This window comes from Bison bison, unplaced genomic scaffold (assembly GCF_000754665.1).
Source record: "Bison bison bison isolate TAMUID 2011002044 unplaced genomic scaffold, Bison_UMD1.0 scf7180017864378, whole genome shotgun sequence".
NCBI lineage: Eukaryota > Metazoa > Chordata > Mammalia > Artiodactyla > Bovidae > Bison > Bison bison.
In genome coordinates this window covers 6,502,752-6,524,297 of record NW_011494950.1, presented here as the reverse complement: position 1 = coordinate 6,524,297, position 21,546 = coordinate 6,502,752, and the positions used below count along the sequence as shown (strand labels likewise).

The 21,546-nt window shown below is 34.8% G+C and overlaps 1 protein-coding gene across 1 annotated transcript in view; it reads right to left on the bottom strand.

Moving 5' to 3' along the window:
• The window catches only part of HCN1 (hyperpolarization activated cyclic nucleotide-gated potassium channel 1), a 387,144-nt gene that overhangs the window by 183,876 nt on the left and 181,722 nt on the right, over window positions 1-21,546 (bottom strand). Inside the window, exon 2 of the mRNA XM_010857188.1 lies at window positions 16,981-17,142. Within this exon, the coding sequence (XP_010855490.1) occupies window positions 16,981-17,142 (162 nt within the window). The remainder of the gene's footprint in view (window positions 1-16,980; window positions 17,143-21,546) is intronic.

The window sequence follows — 21,546 nt, the reverse complement described above, 5'->3', positions numbered from 1 at the left end:
TCTCTTTTACCTGTTAAATAAAGAGATAAGCAAATTTAAGACACTATTAAGTTCAGTTTTCCATAACTTGGTTGTAATGAAAACAATCAACAGTGAAACCAACAAGCAGATGCATTATAATTATATTTGGAATAGCATTATTTTTGGTGAAGTCAAATGTGAAATGCGAGGCTTCTGACTTTCTTCTTGCAACTTAGTAAGTAATCTCTTGCTCTGATTGTGCTCCAAATGGAAACTGGCAAAAGACTAATTTAATCTAGGAGAATATTTCATTACAATTTTAGAGATTTTTCATATTACAAGTAATAAAGGAAAATAGGACTAATACGACAAGATGTTAATGGTTTGTGGAAGCAGAGCCACATTACTTCTAAGTTTCTCAGTCAAGGATTCATCGGAGTGATCTGTCAAAATGAGTGATAATAATTTATGAACTATATTCAGCTACATAGTAAGTGATGCACTACAAAAACACTGCACAACAAGGAGCCTTTGTTTCCTGTTTACATATTAATAATTGAAAAGATTAACTGTAAAAATAATGAAATCTCCTTTGGTCATTTTATGTAATTCCATTTCTGATCTACACTCTCACTAGGTTTTACAATATGTAAGTGAGCTTTAATGCTTTCTTAACACCAAAATACTCTGCTAAATAATCAAGTGAGTTATTTGAGAAAAGTGGTTATTGAAAAAAATCAGCTAATTATTAATGTGTCATGATGTCCTTAATTTATCTTACATACAAATGAACTTATAAATGGATCAAAATTAGTTTTAAAAGTATAATTTCAGGAATAAAAGTAGATAACCTGTGAGCATTTACATTTCCAAGAGATAATTAATTGTGTATCTTCAGGTCAGAAAATAATTGCCTATAGAATTACCAGGTCTTAGAATCTGATGCCCAAAATAAAATTAAGTATTTTCTTATAAAATTATTGTCAGTTAGAATTTTTATATTTATTTAACATGGGCAATATCTCAATTATTGACACATACTGAAATTACAGCCATCAAAATCCTATGCATTTTTCACATCCTTGACTCAGCATGTTTGATTCCTGTACCTTTCCTCTTTTTGATTATTATTATAAGACCTTATATTTTGCCACATAAGAAATCCATTCTATTAGACTCAGTTCATTTTCCTATATAACAAGATCTTCTTGAATATTAATCTATAATATTGTATATTAGCCATTTCTTTTATGTTTTGTGTTGGCTGCATCTTTGGAGGCTTCAACCAGGTTATTGCTAATATGCTGAAAACACCTCAGATCACATCAATATGTTAAAAAGACGTCAATACCTTACAGACATCCACTAAACATTTTCTATATTGACATCAGGCCATTAGTCTTCATTTTAGTGTATGAGAGCAGAAAACATGCCCTGTCCAATTCTATTTTTGTTAATTGAAATATTTCATAAAATGTCATGAAGAACATGACAGAAAACTTGGAGAAAACTCTATATAAACTGCATATAGCAGTCTAATGCCCATCTCAAAGATCAAAGAGTGGACTTTCATATGCCCTTAGCAAAGTTTTCAAGAAACCATTTTGTTTTTTTAATATATATATCATACATATAAAAGAAGAAAAATGAGGAAAAGTCTGTGCTATTATGACTTGCTTTGGTTAAATGTTTCTCTAACCAAACACAACCTTTGCTCAGTGCTCACAAAGAATTTATTTTATAATTTAGTACAGAGTTTTGTTTGAAATTAACATGAAATATTGTTGTCATTGTTGTTTATGGTCGCTAAGTCGTGTCCAATTCTTTTGGGACCCCATGGGCTGTAGCCTGTGAGGCTCTTCTGTCCATGGGATTTCCCAGGCAAGAATACTGAAGTGGGTTACCATTTCCTTCTCCAGAGGATCTTCCTGACCCAAAGATGAAACTAGCATCTCCTGTGTCTCCTGCTTTGGCAGGTGAGTTCTTAATCACTGAAACATCAGGTTGTCTTTAGCAGCATTTTTCTGCATTCTCTCTTTGTCAATTCATGTATTATTTACATATACCATAGGTAATCAGGGCTTTCCCCATTCTGTGGTTTATAAAAGAATCTATTCAATCAATACATCATTTCTTCTCAGATATATCACCATTTTAAGGAGCAATTCACATGGATCATGGGTCCAGTCCATGTGGATACCAAAGTATTGACTTGGAGTTCAATTTTCCTAGTTTACTCCATCTATTCAGTTTAAAATATTTCACTCCATAAGCTAAGTTATTAAACAAAATTGAAAATATTCCATACATGACTACTGTAAAATTATGACCAATCTAGACAGCATTTAAAAAGCAGAGACATTACTTTGCCAACAAAGGTCCATCTAGTCAATGCTATGGTTTTTCCAGTAGTTATGTATGGATGTGAGAGTTGGACTATAAAGAAAGCTGAGCACCAAAGAATTGATGCTTTTGAGCTGTAGTGTTGGAGAACACTCTTGAGAGTCCCTTGGACTGCAAGCAGATCCAACCAGTCCATCCTAAAAGATCAGTACTGAGTCTTCATTGGAAGGACTGATGTTGAAGCTGAAACTCCAATACTTTGGCCACCTGATGCGAAGAACTGACTGATTGGGAAAGATCCTGATTCTGGGAAAGATTGAAGGTGGGAGGAGAAGGGATGACACAGGATGAGATGGTTGAATGGCATCATCGACTCAATGGACATGAGTTTGGGTAAACTCTGGGAGTTGGTGATGGACAGGGAAGCTTGGCGTGCTGCAGTCCATGGGGCTGTAAAGAGTCAGACACGAATGAGTGACTGAACTGAACTGAAAATATTCCATATTTTGTCATTTATTAATATTACCATTCCATGAATCTCAGGTGAAGAGTGCATCTATTTCCTTGGTTTGGTCCAAGTATTAATAAATGTCATTAATGTTTCTCTTATTTAAAATTTTATTTACAGATATCATTGTGGGTTCAAACCACTTTCCTTAGTATTTCTGTAGGTGGTAGGAAAACAAAAGCAAGGTCTTACTCTCAGATTCTTTTTTTTTTTTTCTTTACCCAGGCTTATGTATTACAAACATTTTTCTTTCCACGCTATTTAATATTTCTAGGTATATGGTATATCAGCTTCTACTTCAATCTCTCAAATCATCCTTTTTTTTTTAATGGAAGGGTTAGATATAAATTTATAGAAAGAAAATCAACTCTAGTTCACATGCAACTACAACTATTAATAATGTGTACTGAGCTGTGAAACATAATAAGAGCTGTCCTAAATATTTGGCACATATAAGTTCCTTCATTCACTCCAAAGTCTGTGAAGTAAATATAATCTCCATCCCCATGCTGTGCGTGTGCTCAGGCGCATCCGACTCTGTGACACCATAGACTGTAGCTCTCCAGTCTCCTATGTTCACGGAATTTTGCAGGCAAGAATACTGGAGTGGGTTGCCATTTCCTTTCCCAATAATCCCCACATTTCCTTTTCCTGTAATTTCCACATTATAGATGAGAAAACCAAGGTACAAATAGGCTATATCTCTTTTCCAAGGTCACACAGCTAGAAAGTATGAGAGAACCAGAAGATGAATCTAATCAATCTATTTCCAGAGCTTGAGTATGCTTAGCCACTTTACAATCATACCGTTTCTCATAGTTCAAGATTACTTGCGTTCTTCCTTTCAGATTCTTATCACTTCGCCTTAACCAACAATTTTAAAGTAAACTTTCATCACTTCTATTATGCTTTGCAAAATAATTTTGTCCATTGGGTAAACCAAGAATTTGTCATTATTCTGCTTTATGGAGAGTAAGTGTGTACCTCCAGAACTGATATCCTTTCCCAGTGCTGTGATTTGCCACAAACCCACCCCCATTTAACTAGCTCAGTACCTTCTAGTATTGGGCTTCCCTGATGGTTCAGATGGTAAAGCACCTGCCCCCAATGCGGGAGACCTGGGTTCGATCCCTGGGTCGGGAAGATAACAATAACATTTTATTAATGTTTTCTCTGTACCTCTTTGTTTCAATCTTCTCTAACACACTACATTTCCAGTAGATGGGCACTTACCTGACACATGGTCTATTCCAATTGGGTGAAATTCATATTAAAAAAAAACATATTTCAACTGCAAATCTTAGCCCAAATCTGATAATATTTTAGAATTTGCACCATTATGTCCATATTTATGCATTAGAATATTAGAAATCCAGGCCCATATGTTTTACTTATATTATTCAAACTGCTTCCCATAGAGAGGTCCTGGGACAGGAATTTATTTTACTGAATCATCTGGACATATGATTTCTTCAAAGTTTTCAACCAGTCTTCATTCATACATTAATGGAAATCAGGGGCGAGTGTAAGTCAGGATCCTGCTGCCTTAGATCTCATTCTGTCCCAACTTTCTGCATGAACTTTGACAGATCTTCTCAATGTCTCCTTCTTTAGTCATAATATATTCATAACATTGCTTATTGCATGTAAAAGTATCTTTAAAAGGTAAAGAAGAGCTGCAAGCTAGGACACTGCAATTAATCAGCTCTTTATTAATCACTGAATATAGACAATTTGCTGAGCATGGTTGTTAATGAATGTCACAAAACTAACAGATGCATAAAGAACCAAATAATAATAATACTTGGTTGCATACACTAAATGTTAGATACTGGATAGAAGTTTTAACTCTTATGGTAGTTTATTAGAAAGAAGTGGGTAGAAATATGCCCATAAACATATTGCTTACTTACTAGATGAGAAATAAAAGATCTTAATAAGACTATATCAGCAAAAGAAAACAGTTATCTTAAACAATAGCTGCTGATGCTAAAGGCATACATTTCCTTTCCTTTGACTAAGAACAGACTTCAAAGACATCTAGTGACAATGGTAGATGGCCTCAGTGGTGAGCAGAAAGCCCAAAGGAGAAAAGGTAATCTATCTTTTACTGCTTTAGCCATTTGTTTCTTATCTCCTACTTCTATTTTGTATGTTTTATTCTTATGTAAAATAATGGGTTGGGCTGCCCTGGTGGCTCAGTGGTAAAGAATCCACCTATCCATGCAGGAGACATGGGTTTGATCCCTGGGTCAAGAAGATCCCGATCCCCTGGAGAACGAAATAGCAACCAACTTTGGTATTCTTGCATTGAAAATTCCATGGACAGAGGAGCCTAGTGGGCTACAGTCCATGCAGTCACAAGAGTCCGACGTGGCTGAGTGAAAACAACAAAATAATGGGTTTAGCTTCCTCTTTCTTTCTCTTTCAAATTCTGTGATTATTTAATTTTTTTCAGTTCGGTCGCTCAGTCATGTCCGACTCTTTGCAACCCCATGGAGTACAGCACACCAGGCCTCCCTGTCCATTACCAACTCCTGGAGCTTGCTCAAACTCATGTCCATTGAATCAGTGCTGCCATCCAACCATCTCATCCTCTGTCGCCCCCTTCTCTCTTGCTTTCAATCTTTCCCAGCATCAGGGTCTTTTCCAATGAATCAGTTCTTCATATCATGTGGCCAAAGTATTGGAGATTCAGCTTCAGCATCAGTCTTTTCAATGAATTAAGGACTGATTTCCTTTAGGATTGACTGCTTTGATCTCCTTGCACTCCAAAGGACTCTCAAGTCTTCTCCAACAACATAGTTCAAAAGCATCAACTCTTTGGCTTTTACTTATTTCTTTTTTAATTAATTAATTCTTAGAGAATACTAAACCACTATAATTTGTTCACACAATGCATTATGATACAAATTAAATTATCGAGAAATATATTAGAAGGCATTAGAAAGTCATTCTCATAAGTTTTTGTATATAAATAGCATCCAGATCTATCATCTATAAGGTTTTCTTGTTTATATAGTTCATTATATAAAAATTAATGCATGGAATCTTTTCCATACTTTTCTAAAGAGCTATTTTTTAAAAACTTCTGATCTCTTGGTAAAATAATAACAAAATCTCAGAGACAAAATATAACTTCCATGAGTGAAATGGAAAGTTACTCTCAGAAGAATGACTTTCATAATTGCTATAGAATAATATCAACTTTAACTTGATTTACTGATTACATATTTCTGTCAAATTTCTTTTTGCTTTTTCTTCTTCCTTAAGAATCGACAACCCCATTGAGAGCATAATTACAACAGTGCTAGATAGAATGTAATCGTTTAATGGAGTATTAATGCTTTACTTTTAGCTTGGGAGCAGTAGCGAGCTAGTAGTGGGTACCACTTGAAATGGTATTTTTCCCAATCATGTTATAATTTTATCTAAATATTTTTTAAAATATGAATCAATAGCTGACCTTAGAAGAAATACATAAATTTAAAAATCATCTAAAGGACAAAAACATAGTTTACGACTAATTAAAATGGTGAAACTGAATTACATCCTCATATTAAACAACTGAAATTATTATTATTATTAATTATTATTATTATACTAGAAGGTCTTTCCAAACTTGCATGAGTCAGGATCTTAGATTATCACCTTGACCATAAGGACAAAGGCTAGCACAAAATGTTCTGTGTATATAAATCAATTGCTTTGGTGGGCAGTAATAATAATAATAACAATAGTAACACTAATAAATAGATATTATAATCAACATTTATTTCTATCTTCAGAATGTATTTAAAGAAAAATTCTGTTGACTTCATGTTACGCTCTGGAAAATGCTATTGGATTATATAGACTATATGATGGTTTGTTGTTATATATCTTTTTATAAATTACAAAGATGTGGTAGTGAATTCTCAAATTTTCGTATGTGATTTTTCATCATTGTCAAACCTATTCAATTAGGATAAATGGCTACAGTCCAGAGATGAATGTGCTCACAACTCTGTGCATGGAGTATGAGTCAGCAGGTTGTACAGCTGAGCCAGGTGTTAATTAACTCTCACTTTGTTGGAGCTATGATTCTCAGGCTCTTGGCTGGTAATACTAGAAAAGTATTTAAGTGCTGATTACACTGCACCCATCTCTATAGTCTCAAAACATAAAGAAGACCAGCCAATGATTCTAGCACAAATTCTTAATATCTTATTTGATAAAATGCCTATGTTTTTTGGCATACTGTAAGAATATATATAACTGGAATAAACTAAAGATTCACAAGCCAAATTCAATTTTTCATAGGAACCACTCATTTCCAGAATATACTGCATCTTTAAAAATAAGAAAATACTTCTCAGAAATAATGGAGTATATAGTGGGACTATGAAAACGTTCAAATATTCAGAAAATGTTCCCACTGTTGTTTTTTCATATCCTTCACTCATCACATGGCTTTCTTCATGTCATGCAAAACTTTGCTAAATGATGAATTCAGAATAAATGGGGAGTTAAAATGTCTTTCTTTGCCAGATTCTTTTAGCTTTATGAAAGTAGTAAAACAATAAACCTTAAAAACCAAGAGACACAAAACGCAATGAGTTTCTTAAATATTTTTCATATGTATTCCAAGGTCTTCCACTGGGGCAATCGATTTATAGTTGTTTTCTACAAACCTGAATTGACAATTAGTAATGGATGAAGCTCTTTTGGGCCCATGAAGTGAGATAAATAAGATGTTATGGTAGGTTCAGTATTAATTCAAGGGAAAAATTTGATCAGCTCCCATACTGTCATACATCAGTGCCTGTACATCAGCTCATTCTGTCTGCTTCTGGCTTCATATAAACCTAATAACAATTCTCTCAGTTAGACTATTCATCTGCAAAACAGGAATTAATGTGTTTTCCTTTTATTCAGAAAAATGAGATGATGTGTTATGTGTACTATTACATTTCATCTGTGAAAGTCTCCAAAGTATTCATACAAATATAATAAGTAGAGATGGAGAACAAAGTAAAATTAATCTTGGAGAAATTATGAACAGTAAGATATTTTCCAAATTTAATAGGTACCACTTGTTAGATAAGTTAATTTCATGAATGGTGCTTCACCTAGCCATTGGTCATTCAAAATTTAAAATCTAGTCTATCTAAGAAAAAAATTTTGGAACTTACAGATTGGATTTGTTATCACTGAAGCATCTTGACTTCCCTGGTGGCTCAGAAGGTAAAGAATTTGCCTGCAATGCAGGAAACCCAGGTTCAGTCCCTGGATCAGGAAGATGCCCTGGAGAAGGGAATGGCTACTCACTCTAGTATTGCCTGGAGAATTCCATGGACAGAGGAGCCTGGTGGGCTACAGTCCATGGGGTTGCAAAGAGTCGGGCATGACTGAGCAACTGTCACATCTTACTATAGTCATAGCTAATATATAATTTAAGTAATATCCTTTATTATTTTCTATTAGGGGACTATAATTCACGTTAAAAATTTTCTAAAATGTACATTGCATTTGAAAACAAAACATCACATTATACGTTATTTCCATATGTTGGTTCCAATAAAAGAATACACATCTGACAAGGAAGAAGACAGCATGTGAATTGCTTCACTTCTGTGACGAGGCTGTCTTTCCATAACATAGGGAAGAATCACCAGGCTGGCTTTCCTAATAGGCAGAATGAGGATGGCAAAGGAGAATCAGAGCACTCAGCAGTCTGCTGACCTACTTTGTTATTATAACTCATTAGAGCTACGAATGTATTTTTTTTATCAGTAAAGCTACATAGTGACTTGTCAGCAAATTAGGTACCTTTTGATAGGACTTTAAAAAACTCTGTTAAGGCAACACATCTTCTTTTAGAAAAAGAAAATCAGTAACCTAATAATATAATTTATAATTTATAGAATTCAAATCCAAAATACACTGCTAGACCTCAAGAGAGGATAAATATATTTTTAATTGAGATGTTTAGTTTCATTTCTTAGTTATATTATTTCAATCAATCACTGTCTAATTACTTTTATGGCCTTTGCAAAACAAAAAGTGAGTCTATTTTATCTTTATACATTTGCTAGAATATCAAGAGATAATAATATACTCATGCTAAGTTTCAATATTAACTTATATATGGGGGCTTGTATATGAATAATATGTATTCCTTTTTTTCAAATTATTCTCTAAAAATTAATAAACAGTTCTTTCCACTGTAGCCCCTAAGCACATATTTGTATTGACTACTACAATTTTTGAGCTAGAAGTGATTGAAGAGCCTCAATCCCCAAACTTTGTTGAAGGTTCCTGGCTCAAAGGAAATCAATCTTGAATATTCATTGGAGGGACTGATGCTGCTGATGAAGCTGAAGCTTCAATACTTTGGCAACCTGAAATGAAGAGCCAACTCACTGCAAAAGGCCCTGATACTGTGAAACATTGAAGGTAGAAGGGGAAGGGGACAATAGAGAATGAGACGGTTGAATGTCATCATCAACTCAATGGACACGAGTTTGAGCAAACTCCAGGAGACAGTGAAGGACAGGGAAGCCTGGCGTGCTGGCGTGCTGTAGTCCATGGGGTTGCAAAGAGTTGGAACAAATGAAGAACAATGATACTGTCACTCAATGCCTAGGGACCATCCCTCCCAAAGGGCTCCACCCAATTGGAAGGGAGCTGGAAAATATGCACAGTGTGTGGCTTCTTGGTTCTTGTACTCTGTCCCTAATATATTATTTCAAATGAAAACAAAATTTTTCAGTAATTGTGATTTTTCAATCAAATCTCATATTTTCTCCACATAAATTTTATTAATTAGACTCTTCCAGACACTTTATATCTCTTTTTTCCTTCTTATAATCTTAATATTGTTCATGCATCCTAATTTTTCTCTAAAGGTATTATTATTTATATAGATGTGAAAGGCACTAAAAGGTTATTGATTTGGATTGTATGACTTTTGAGTACATTATATTGCCCACAAATTGGTCAAGTGAGTACTTATCTTTTAAGAAATAATTTGATGTACAAATTATTATATAACACAAACTCCAAGGAATAACATTCAAAATGCGCAATAGACTCCTTTACACACACTTTGCAAATGCTGTTGTTAATTTCCTGTTTGGTTATAAACAATTAATATTTATTTAGCAATATGCACAGGATGGGTATAGGACATGTGGAGTACACAGATACTTAGAAAGCATATTGCTTGCCCTTTAGAACAGCATCTCTCAAAATGAAATAATACACAGACCCCCTCAAATAACAAAACAAAATATTATAAGGAATGATCTTTGAGTTGGTTTAAATCATTTTGATTATGATTATTACTCAAATACAAGTATAAAAACTAGATATAAGTTTCTTGTCCTTAAAGTTCTTGTAAAGTTGAAACAGATGTACATTTATAAATAAAATGTTAAAAAATAAGTTAATAAGCACATTTCAATTTAAATTTATTGTGATGGATAATTTTTATTTTTCTGAAACCAAATAGTTGTATACAAGGTAAATATAGCGCTGATTATTATATATCACAGGGCTTCCCTGGTGGCTTGGTGGAAGAAAATGCATCTGTGATGCAGGAGATGTGAGTTCAACCCCTGGGTGGGGAAGTTTCCCTGGAGAGGATAATGGCAGCCCACTCCAGTATTCTTGCCAGGGAAATTCCATGGAGAGAGGAGCCTGGTGGCCTATAGTCTATTGGGTCACAAAAGAGTCAGACAGGACTTAGTAATCAAACAGCAACAATTATAGCGCTAGTTTTTCTAGAGTATGTAGTTTAAAGGGCTTCCCTGATAGCTCAGTTGGTAAAGAATCCGCCTCAAATGCAGGAAACCCTGGTTCTATTCCTGGGTTGGGAAGATCCACTGGAGAGGGGATAGGCTATCCACTCCAGTATTCTTGGGCTTCCCGTGTGGTTCAGCTGGTAAAGAATCTGCCCGCAATGAGGAGACCTGTGTTTGATCCCTGAGTTGGGAAAATCCCCTGGAGAAGGGAAAGGCTACACAGAGAGGACTTAGTAACTAAAAAACAATTATAGCACTAGTTTTTCTAGAGTATGTAGTTTAACACATAAATTATGTGTGTTGTGATTAGTGACTTCGTTTTCAAACCTAGTTCTCCATTTGTCTATGGTGATGAATTTGTATGTCTAATTTTATGTCCTTTAGCCTTCACCCACTATAAATGGATCACTTATTTATTAAACCTATATGCTATAATTATTATATATAGCAATTCATGACACAATTCACTTCAACTACAAAAGTAAATCTAGAGGTTGATTTTGGGCAGGCAATACTAAACTCATAATATGTTTATACTGAAACATTTCAAACTGTTGCCAACATGTGTCCATATATTTATTTACAAGATTTCTAGGAGAAAACCTGTATACTCTCTGAAATTAAATCTTCAGACTTTTAATTAGAGAAACATTGCTATAGGAATGTATTTCTTAGTTGCAAATTCTTATTTATTCTGTAAAATCATTCCCTAAATTATGTCATGATTAATATGCAAGTTCAAATATATCATACATATTTTTATTTTTTTAGTTAGATTCTCAAATAAATATTTTATAATATTTCATATTTTAACCCCCAAACCCATTGCCTCTGATCCCTTTAAAAATCAACTGTTACAATATTAGTATAACTGATATACCTAACACATAGTCACAAAGTATCATGGGAATGACAAGATTTTCAAAATTAATCTTATCAAACATTAAGACCTGGCAAATCGAAGATCTTCATCCAGACAAAAATCAAACATTTTTGTTTGATTCAAGCAAAAATAATTTCTTGAATGAATTTCAAGAAATGAGACATTTCTTGAAAGAAACAAAAGCAAATATTACAAATGAACAGCAAGATTAATCCCTGTTCAGGTTGGTTTTTGTAAGTCAGTATCTCTTACCTCATCAGTTCAAGTAGCCCAGGATGCTTAGCAGTTGGCTTTTTAAAAAATAGCATTTAAGGAATAATTTTAGTGGAATTTATAAGGACTGGAAAGGAACTGGGTAAAAGAGACTAATGTAACACTAAATTTACTGAACAAATTACCAGTTAGGGATGTTGTATAGTTATGGCAATGCCTCTGAATTTCTCATCACAGCACATATATGGATAAGTAGCTAGAGATGTATAAATAAGGATATAAATTAAGATGCAAACATTATTTGTTGTTGTTGATTCACTAAGTCTTATCCCACTCTTTTGTGACCCCATGGACTGTAACCTCCAGGCTCTTCTGTCCATGGGAATTACCAGGCAAAAACACTGGAGTGGGTTGCCATTTCCTTCTCCAGGAGATATTCCAGACCCAGGGATCCAACCTGCATCTCCTGTTTGGCAGGCAGATTCTTACCACTGAGCCACTTGGGAAGCCTGCAAACATTATTAAGGAGGATTTAAATATAGAGAGAAGGGTACAGATATATTAATACATGCTTATGTTTTTAAGGAAGACTTAATACATATATATTATACATATGTAAATAAGAACATAGATATAAATGCAAAAGTGGTTAAAGAGGATTCAAAATAGTATTTAAAAATATAATTCATTTAAGAACATGACATGAAAAAGAAAGAAGATATAAGGAATTCACTCAACATTCTACATAATCATCATGTTAAATTGTTTAGTACCAATGTCAAATGTTAAAGCACAGCTGTTAACCCCATACCCCAAAATGACTAGTACCAGTCATGTCCTGCATCCTCCTAATCTGGCTTCTCAGTTTTGGCCTTCCCAATTTGACTTCTGTTTTTCTACAGCTATGTCTCTTATCAGTCTTGCCACTTTTTATTGTCATGAGTTCAAATACTGATTTATAAATGACTTTTTACTTTAATTGGTGTGCTGTGACTACAGACCTCTTTTCTTGGAACTTCTCTTTCCTATTTTCTGTAATCTATATAACATCAGGTATTAAAATGTGGTTTAAAACAGAAACTACAGAGTCAAATAGATATGCAGTCTAACCTTGATTTTATAATCTACTAAAGGTGTGAGAATGATTAATTGATTTAATCGCTAAAGATTTCAGTTTTCTGAACTGCAAAATGGAGAACAGTGTTTACCTCATTCTTACGCTGCAAGAAATACATAAAATAGCATTTCTCAAAGTGCTAGGGCTTGTATACTATAAGCATGATGATGTAAACATAGGGTGCTTTTTTCTTACAATGGCTTTTCACTTCTTTATAACTTTCTTTGTACATAAATATACTTTGTTTTGCTAAAAATTTTTTGAGAACTTTAACATTGTTGTTGTTCAGCCTCTCAGTCATGTCCAACTCTTTGCGACCCCCAGACTGCAGCACAACAGGCTTCCCTGTCCTTAACCATCTCCCATAGCTTGCTCCAACTCATCTCCACTAAGTCAGTGATGCCATCAAAACATCTTGTTCTCTGTTGTCCCCTTCTCCTCCTGCCTTCAATCTTTCTCAGCATCAGGGGCTTTTCTAATGAGTCAGCTCTTTGCATCAGGTGTTCAAAGAATTGGATCTTCAGCTTCAGTATTAGTCCTTCCAATGCATATTCAAGGTTGATTTCCTTTAGATTTGACTGGTTAGATCTCCTTGCAGTCCAAGGGACTCTCAAGAGTCTTCTCTAACACCACAGTTCAAAAGCATCAATTCTTCAGCACTCAGTCTTCTTTATGCTCCAGCTCTCACATCCATACACGACTACTAGAAAAACCATAGCTTTGACTATATGGACCTTTGTCAGCAAAGTAATGTCTCTGATTTTTAATATGCTGTTTAGGTTTCTCATAGATTTTCTTCCAAGGAGCAAATATCTTTTCATTTTATGGCTGCAGTCACCATCGGCAGTGATTCTGGAGCCCAAGAAAATAAATATATCAATGTTTCCATTGTTTTCCCATCTATTTGCCATTAAGCAATGGGACCGGATGCCATGGCCTTAGCTTTTTACATGTTGAATTTTAAGCCAGCTTTTTCACTCTCCTATTTCACCTTCATCGAGAGGCTCTTGAGTTCTCTTTCTGCCATAAGTGTGGTGTCAACTGCATATGTGAGATTATTGGTATTTCTTCCAGCAATTTTGATTCCAGCTTGTGCTTCCTCCAGCACAGCATTCGCATAATGTACTTTGCATACAAGTTAAATATACAGGGTGACAATATACAGCCTTGATGTACTCTTTTCCCAATTTGGAACTAGTCTGTTGTTCCATGTCCAGTTCTAACTGTTGCTTCTTGACCTGCATACAGATTTCTTAGGAGGCAGGTCAGGTGGTCTGGTATTTCCATCTCTGTAAGAATTTTCCACAGTTTGTTGTGATCCACAGAGTTAAAGGCTTTGGAGTAGTCAAGGATGCAGAAGTAGGTATTTTTCTGGAATTTTCTTGCTTTTCCAATGATCCAAAGGATAATGGCAATTTGATCTGTGGTTCCTCTGCCTTTTCTAAATCCAGCTTGAACATCTGGAAGATCTTGGTTCACATACTGTTGAAACCTAACTTGGAGAATTTCACACACTACTTTGCTAGCATGAGTGCAATTGTGCAGTAGTTTGAACATTCTTTGACTTTGCCCTTCTTTGGAACTGGAATGAAAACTGACCTTTCCGAGTCCTGAGGCCACTGTTGAGTTTTCCAAATTTGTTGGCATTTTGAGTGTAGCATGTTCATAGCATCATCTTTCATATTTCCAAGGTCAAATGACACTGTTGAGATTCCCTATTGACTAAGAATTATATTTTATGGTTGTTATCTCTTTATATCATTTATATTCACAATATAGAAAAAATTTCTGGTCTTTATAGTTGAACATAAGACAATTATTTTCTATGTTCTACATTAGAGTTAGACATGGAAAATACAATAAATAAATATGAAAGAAAACAGGAGCCAATTTTGTAGCAAAACTGTAGCCAAGAAGAAAAAAAAAATTAGAAGAGGCATATTGCAAATGAAGGAGAGAATTTTTAAAATTTTAATAATTTATTTATTTGGCTGCATCAGGTTGAGTTGCACCATGTGGGATCTAGTTCCACGACAAGGGATAGAACCCAGGCCTCTGACAGTAAAAGCTCACTGTCTTAGCCAATGAGCCACCAGGGATGTCCCAGGAAAAGTATTTTGTTCAACATCATAATGTAACAAGTTTGACTCTGATAGATTAAATACACACACAGACCCAAATAGTACATCCAGTGGTATTTAAAGAAAAACGAGTAAGACATTACAATTTTTCTTCATTAAATGTGCTTACCACTACACATATTAAGCAGTATATTTCCTAACATTATAATTATACAATTATATTCCATTTATGGATACCTAAAAATAATCCCTTTACTCTATTAGTAATGACAATTTCTATTTTTGGAAGATACCTAGAGAGAATTTAAAATGAAAATTATTTGCAAACTTAAATATTAGTTGGCATCAGTGATGAATCATATTTTGGCAGCAGTGTTATTTAGTGCTTTTTATAACTATTCATTCAGTCAGTAGTGAGTTTATATGAGCTTCTGTTTTTTTCCTCACCCCCTACTCTCTCTGTATTGTCTTTATGCTTTGCTTCTTCAGTGATAAGAAAAGTGACATCAATAATCAATGAGAAAACACAGATTTAAAAAGTGAGTTGATCAAACTCCTTGATTTATTTTTTAGATATCAGAAGTTAACATCTAGAACATTTCTCAAATTTTTGATGATAAGTAATTAGGTTATAACAAATTATTGTGTCTGGCACTGTTCAAGGCACAGGAAATAAAGTATAGAACAAAATCCAGACAAATTCGTTGACCTAATGGCATTAGCATTTACGTTCCAGTGGGGGAAACAGACAAATAATAAGTGACAGATGTATGTGTGTTTGTGCTGGCTCATGTGTGTTTGTGTGTCTGCTGTTAAATTCTTTAAAGATAAAATATAAACCAATTGAGTAATATATTAGGGTGGTGAGGGAAGGAAGGCTTCTGTAAGGCAGAGACCTTTAAGCAAATATAAATGAAATGAAGGACAGATCCAGGTGGACACTAAGTCTCAAAGAAAAGAGTGAAAAGAATAAAGAATGGAGCAAGGAAGGGAGGGAAGAAAGTAGGGAGGAAAACACATAGGAATAAGACACAAAAGATAGAAGAAAAGACATTCTTCTTAACACGTGCTATAAACCCCTCTAGCCTTCAAACACAAAGCCTGAGCTTCAGTTTTTAGGAGATAAAAATGTATATTAAGATGTCAGTGTCATTTCCACAATAATAAACTATGGTTAATAACAGAACAGTCTGGGAAAGAGGAGGGTATTTGACTTATGCCAAAGTTAAAATTTTGTGAAAGTCTCATAAAATTTGCCTCTTATAAAATGTGAAACACAAGAGAAGGCAATTCTAATGCACAGTTAACTAATACTTTATTAAATGTAATATAATATAAAAAGAAAATATAAGAACTTAAGGAGAAAACAAATCTTTGTGAATATATATCATAAAAATATTCATTGTTTCAGTTCTTTGTGAGTGCAGAATTATGTATTTATATCAAAATGTATGCTCTTATAATTAAAATAAAGTTAAGTACACTTAACTTTGGAAATCAAACTTCTATTTCACAGATTTTTATTTTATATTTACATCTTTCTATGGTAAAGTTTAAAGGGATATCTTTTCATGATATTTTCACTAGATGGAAGTACTATCTGAAATAGCATTGCATGTCATACATATCTCATTTGCTTTCATACTCATGTAACATGTCTTCATGTTTAACCACACTTAAAATTACATGTCTTGAGCACAGTAAACATTAAAATCATGTTGAAAAGGAGAAGAAGTTATTCTAAGTAATAGGCATTTTTAAAAGAACATAGGACTATGATTTAGGGGGGTGTGTGTGTGTGTTTGGATGTGTACCTTTGAAATAAAATGTCTCAGTATACACAGAGTAAGATCTAAAAATAGGTGCTATAACATATACACCACTACCCCCACCCCCACCCCATGGAACATTTCCTGGAAATAAAATTTAGCTGTAGAAACAGGAACATAACATCTGATTTTATATCCACAGAAGCAAAATTTTATCTTACCAGTTAAGGAGGATAATTAGATCACTCTAACATAAATATTTAGAACTTTTTTGGCAAAATGTAGAAAACACAGTATAAAGTAATATGAATTACTTACAACCATCTCATTTAGAGACACCCAGCAATCTGGTGGGAAGTCCTGCAGCAGTGGTACCAGGAACTGAAGACAGCCATCCCAGTGGCACAGGAGCAGCATCATGCCAATGAGGTTAAAAATTCTCACCACAGCACTGGCAAGATCATATGTCATGTGGAAAATCTGTTGACCAAAATAAAATCAATTCTTATAATCAATTTTTTTTAAGTTAAGAATACTACCAATTTCAGTAGACTATCTGTGCTAGATTTATATACTAACTCTATTATATAGTGCTCACAGAATTAATTTCATAAACTGTCTCCCTTTTTGACATTTAACATTGTGTGTTCTAAAGTGATCTCACATTTTGGAGCTATCTCAAAACCTAACATGGGAAGAAACACAGAAATTTGGCTATTTTGACACCAGTTAATAAAAGAGGCTAATTAAAAATAGTCAAATCCATGTAGCTCCATCCTGATTTATTTACCTGATTAAAAAAACCACCATAATGTATGCAGTATTACTTTTGATGTATACAGGACTGTGTGTAGTTGGCTGGGCCCAATTTGATTGTCTGTTGGGCTCCAAAATCACCGCAGATGGTGATTGCAGCCATGAAATTAAAAGACACTTACTCCTTGGAAGGAAGGTTATGACTAACCTAGACAGCATATTAAAAAGCAGAGATATTACTTTGACAACAAAGGTCCATTTAGTCAAGGCTATGGTTTTTCCAGTGGTCATGTATGGATGTGAGAGTTGGACTGTGGAGAAAGCTGACTGCCAAAGAATTGATGCTTTTGAACTGTGGTGTTGGAGAAGATTCTTGAGCGTCCCTTGGACTGCAAGGAGGTCCAACCAGACCATCCTAAAGGAGATCAGTCCTGGGTGTTCATTGGAAGGACTGATGCTGAAACTGAAACTCCAATACTTTGGCTACCTCATGCGAAGAGTTAACTCATTGGAAAAGACCCTAATGCTGGGAGGGATTGGGGGCAGGAGGAGAAGGGGACTACAGAGGATGAGATGGCTGGATGGCATCATCAACTCGATGGACATGAGTTTGAGTGAACTCCAGGAGTTGGTAACGGACAGAGAGGCCTGGTGTGCTACGATTCATGGGGTTGCAATGAGTCGAACTTGGCTGAGAGACTGAGCTGAACTGAACTGAACTGAGCTCTTATAATTAATACACCTCAGCAGGTATAAACTTCACATGTGAACAGTTGCTGAGATAGTTATTTATTTATTTAATATTTATTTTTTATTGAGATAACACTGGTTAGTAACATATGTTTCGTATATATGACATTTTATGTCTACTTAGGTATAGATTACAGCATGTCTATCCCCAAAATTTGGTTTCCATCCATCACCATAAAGTTTATCACCTTTACCCTTTTTGCCTGCTGCTGCTGCTAAGTCGCTTCAGTCGTGTCCGACTCTGTGCGACCCCATAGACAGCAGCCCACCAGGTTCCCCATCCCTGGGATTCTCCAGGCAAGAGTACTGGAGTGGGTTGCCATTTCCTTCTCCAATGCATGAAAGTGAAAGGTGAAAGTGAAGTCACTCAGTCGTGTCCGACTCTTAGCGACCTCATGGACTGCAGCCTACCAGGCCCCTCTGTCCATGGGATTTTCCAGGCAAGAGTACTGGAGTGGGTTGCCATTGCCTTCTCCACCCATTTTGCCTATCCCCTGCTATTTCCTTTCTGGTTACCCCTATTCTTCTCTGTATCTATGTGTCTGCTTTGTTTGTTCATTTGTTTTGTTATTTTTTGTTTATTTATTTATTTTTATGTTCCACATAGGAATGAAATAATATGGTATTAACCTTGCTTCATCTGACTTATTTCACTTGACATAATATCCTGAAGGTCCATCCATGTTGTTGCAAATGGTAAGAATTCAACTTTTTGATAGTTGAGCAGTATCCCACTGTATTTGTATACCACATCTATTTTATCCATTCATCCATGGATGGCCACTTAGGTTGTTTCCACATCTTGGTTATTATAAATAATATTGCTTGAATATAGGATGCATATATCTTTTAAGATTAGTGGTTTTCATATTCTTTGGATAAATACCCAGAAATGGGATAGCTGAATCATGGTAGATTATTAATGGCCCTGTTAAAACCTTGCTCACAGAAGATTTGTAATGAGAAGACTGCTTCCTTATGGAGCACATATGTCTGCAGACAGTCAGGCTAACCAGAGAAGGAAGCACCCGGTCTACTTTAAACAAAGCCACAACTTCTTATTGTCTAAGGGTCTTCCCTGGTGACTCAGGTGGTAACGAATCTGCCTGCAATGCGAGAGACCTGGGTTCGATCCTTGGTTTGGGAATACCTTGGAGAAGGGCATGGCAACCCACTCCAGTGTTCTTTCCTGGAGAATCCCCATGGACAGAGGAGTCTGGCGGGCTACAGTCCATGGGGTCACAAAGAGTCAGACACAACTGAGTGACTAAGCACAGCACAGCTTGTAGGGTAAGTCTCAGTGAAAACTTTACTCAACTTCTTGAACAAGTGGCTAACATCAATGATTAATATTTTCAGTTTTTTTCCATCTATGAGGTAGACATTCTAAAGTGATAAATTCCTATCTAAATTTATTCTTAGTGCCACTGCATGAAAGCCAGAAAACACAAAAACAACACTACAGATGCTACTCAGTGAATTGTTACATGAATGAATGAGAATTTTGCAGAGAGTTAATAATAACAGCAAAAGTAACCTTCTGTGACTTTGAGAGTGTAAAGTTTTTGTTTTTGTCTTTTAAGATAGGAATTAAAAAAAAATAATCATTATTTGCTACCATCCAAGTAATCTGAATTTGAAACTGATTTGATTTCCAGAGTTGTGTGTAACAGAAAGACAGACCATTCTGACCCACTAGCAATATGTTTAAAGTGGTACTTATGAGTCAGCAGAATAAAAAATAATCAAAATACATTTTAAAGGTAGTGCTTTAATTTTATTTTCACCAAACTAAACTACAAAATAAGTCAGTGGAAGACTACTGTGCTTTACATTTGCCCAGATCAGAACATTATGTTGTTCATATGACTTCAAGGTGAGGAATGAGCTGGATACAAATACTCACTGAGTTCTTTTTTATAATATTATCATTCTAGAATTCTGTCCAGTTGGAGTCTAATAACTCTAGAGAGAATAGCTGGAAGAATATTTGATTAAGATAAGTTGATTCAGAATACCAAATCCTGCCCTAATATTTGCATAATTGTCCACCAGAAGTATAATTTTTTGTAATATTTTCCCCAGGAGCAATGCATAATCCACTCTGCTCTTAAAAAGGTCAAATCGTAGACTGTGCTCTATGCATATATCCATAAATTAGCAGAGTAATTCCACAGAGCTTCCACATTCATACTTGATAAGTTGAATTCAGGGTCCTCTCAATCTAATAATCATCTATGAAATCAGTGAGTCTTAACCTATCCTTAAGTATTTGATTCACTTTACTATGGTTTACTTAACCAAAAAATCATCAAGAGTAATTCAAGACTTCTCATGGGATATATAGATCTCTTCTTTTTGGTTTCACAGATGGGAATCATTTAGAGGTTAGGTTGCTTCCGTGATCTCAGTTATCAATTGAAGGTTTCAAATATGCTTTCAGAATTCTTATTATTGTAACGTTAAGAAAATCAAATGGGCCAGAAGAGGCTCTCTTGACACAGAACATTCTTATTTTTAAGGTATTAAAATAAGGTCAGGTTCTTTGGTTTATCTTTATATATTTGTACTTGCATAACCTGTCACATCTTTTAAGATGGGAGAATCTCCATGTCATGTTGACAAAGAATATAAGAACACAAATAATTAGCTACTCAGTTCATTTCACACCTAACATATATCCAGAATTCAATATGTGGTAGTCCTAATCAATAGTAAAATAAGAATTTTAAGAGTCCTTTTGCACCTTTTGTAATTCTTAACTTGAAAGTTATCCAGGTTAGCCTACCATGCTTTAGGCAAAGTGCAGAAGGTTTCATCTGGTATATGAGAGAAGAGTTTTTCCACTGTCTTTTTTCTGCAAAATGTCAATTTCTGAATAATCAAAACAGCCACTTTCTATACCTAAGCCAGTGAAAATTACTGGGTAGGAAACTGTAGATTCTGTTTAATATTTTTTAGAGGATTGTAACCCTATCTGAAGACTTCAGCTATGGTTATGTACTTCTTTATTCTCAGTACCTATGTTTTTCCCTCTTACCACCAAAATATCTTATATTTTCCCCTCGTTTCTCAGGTTTCCAAAGACCGTGACCATGCTGCTGAATTTCAGTTTAAATGTTACCTTTCCAAAGGAGACACATTCTTATGCCTCAGGTCCCTCACCTCTGATCCCTCATGCTTTCCAACAGACATATATCAACAGCTTTTCTTACTGACTTTTTCCTAGTATCAAAAGATGTGTCTTTTGATATTAATCTGATCTTCTTTTCTTCTTCAGGAGCCTAAATAATTAGTTCAGAGCTCTTAATCTATGAGTGGACATTTTTGTTAAACACTGAAAAAAACGAATTAATGTCAAAATTAAAATTTAAAAGC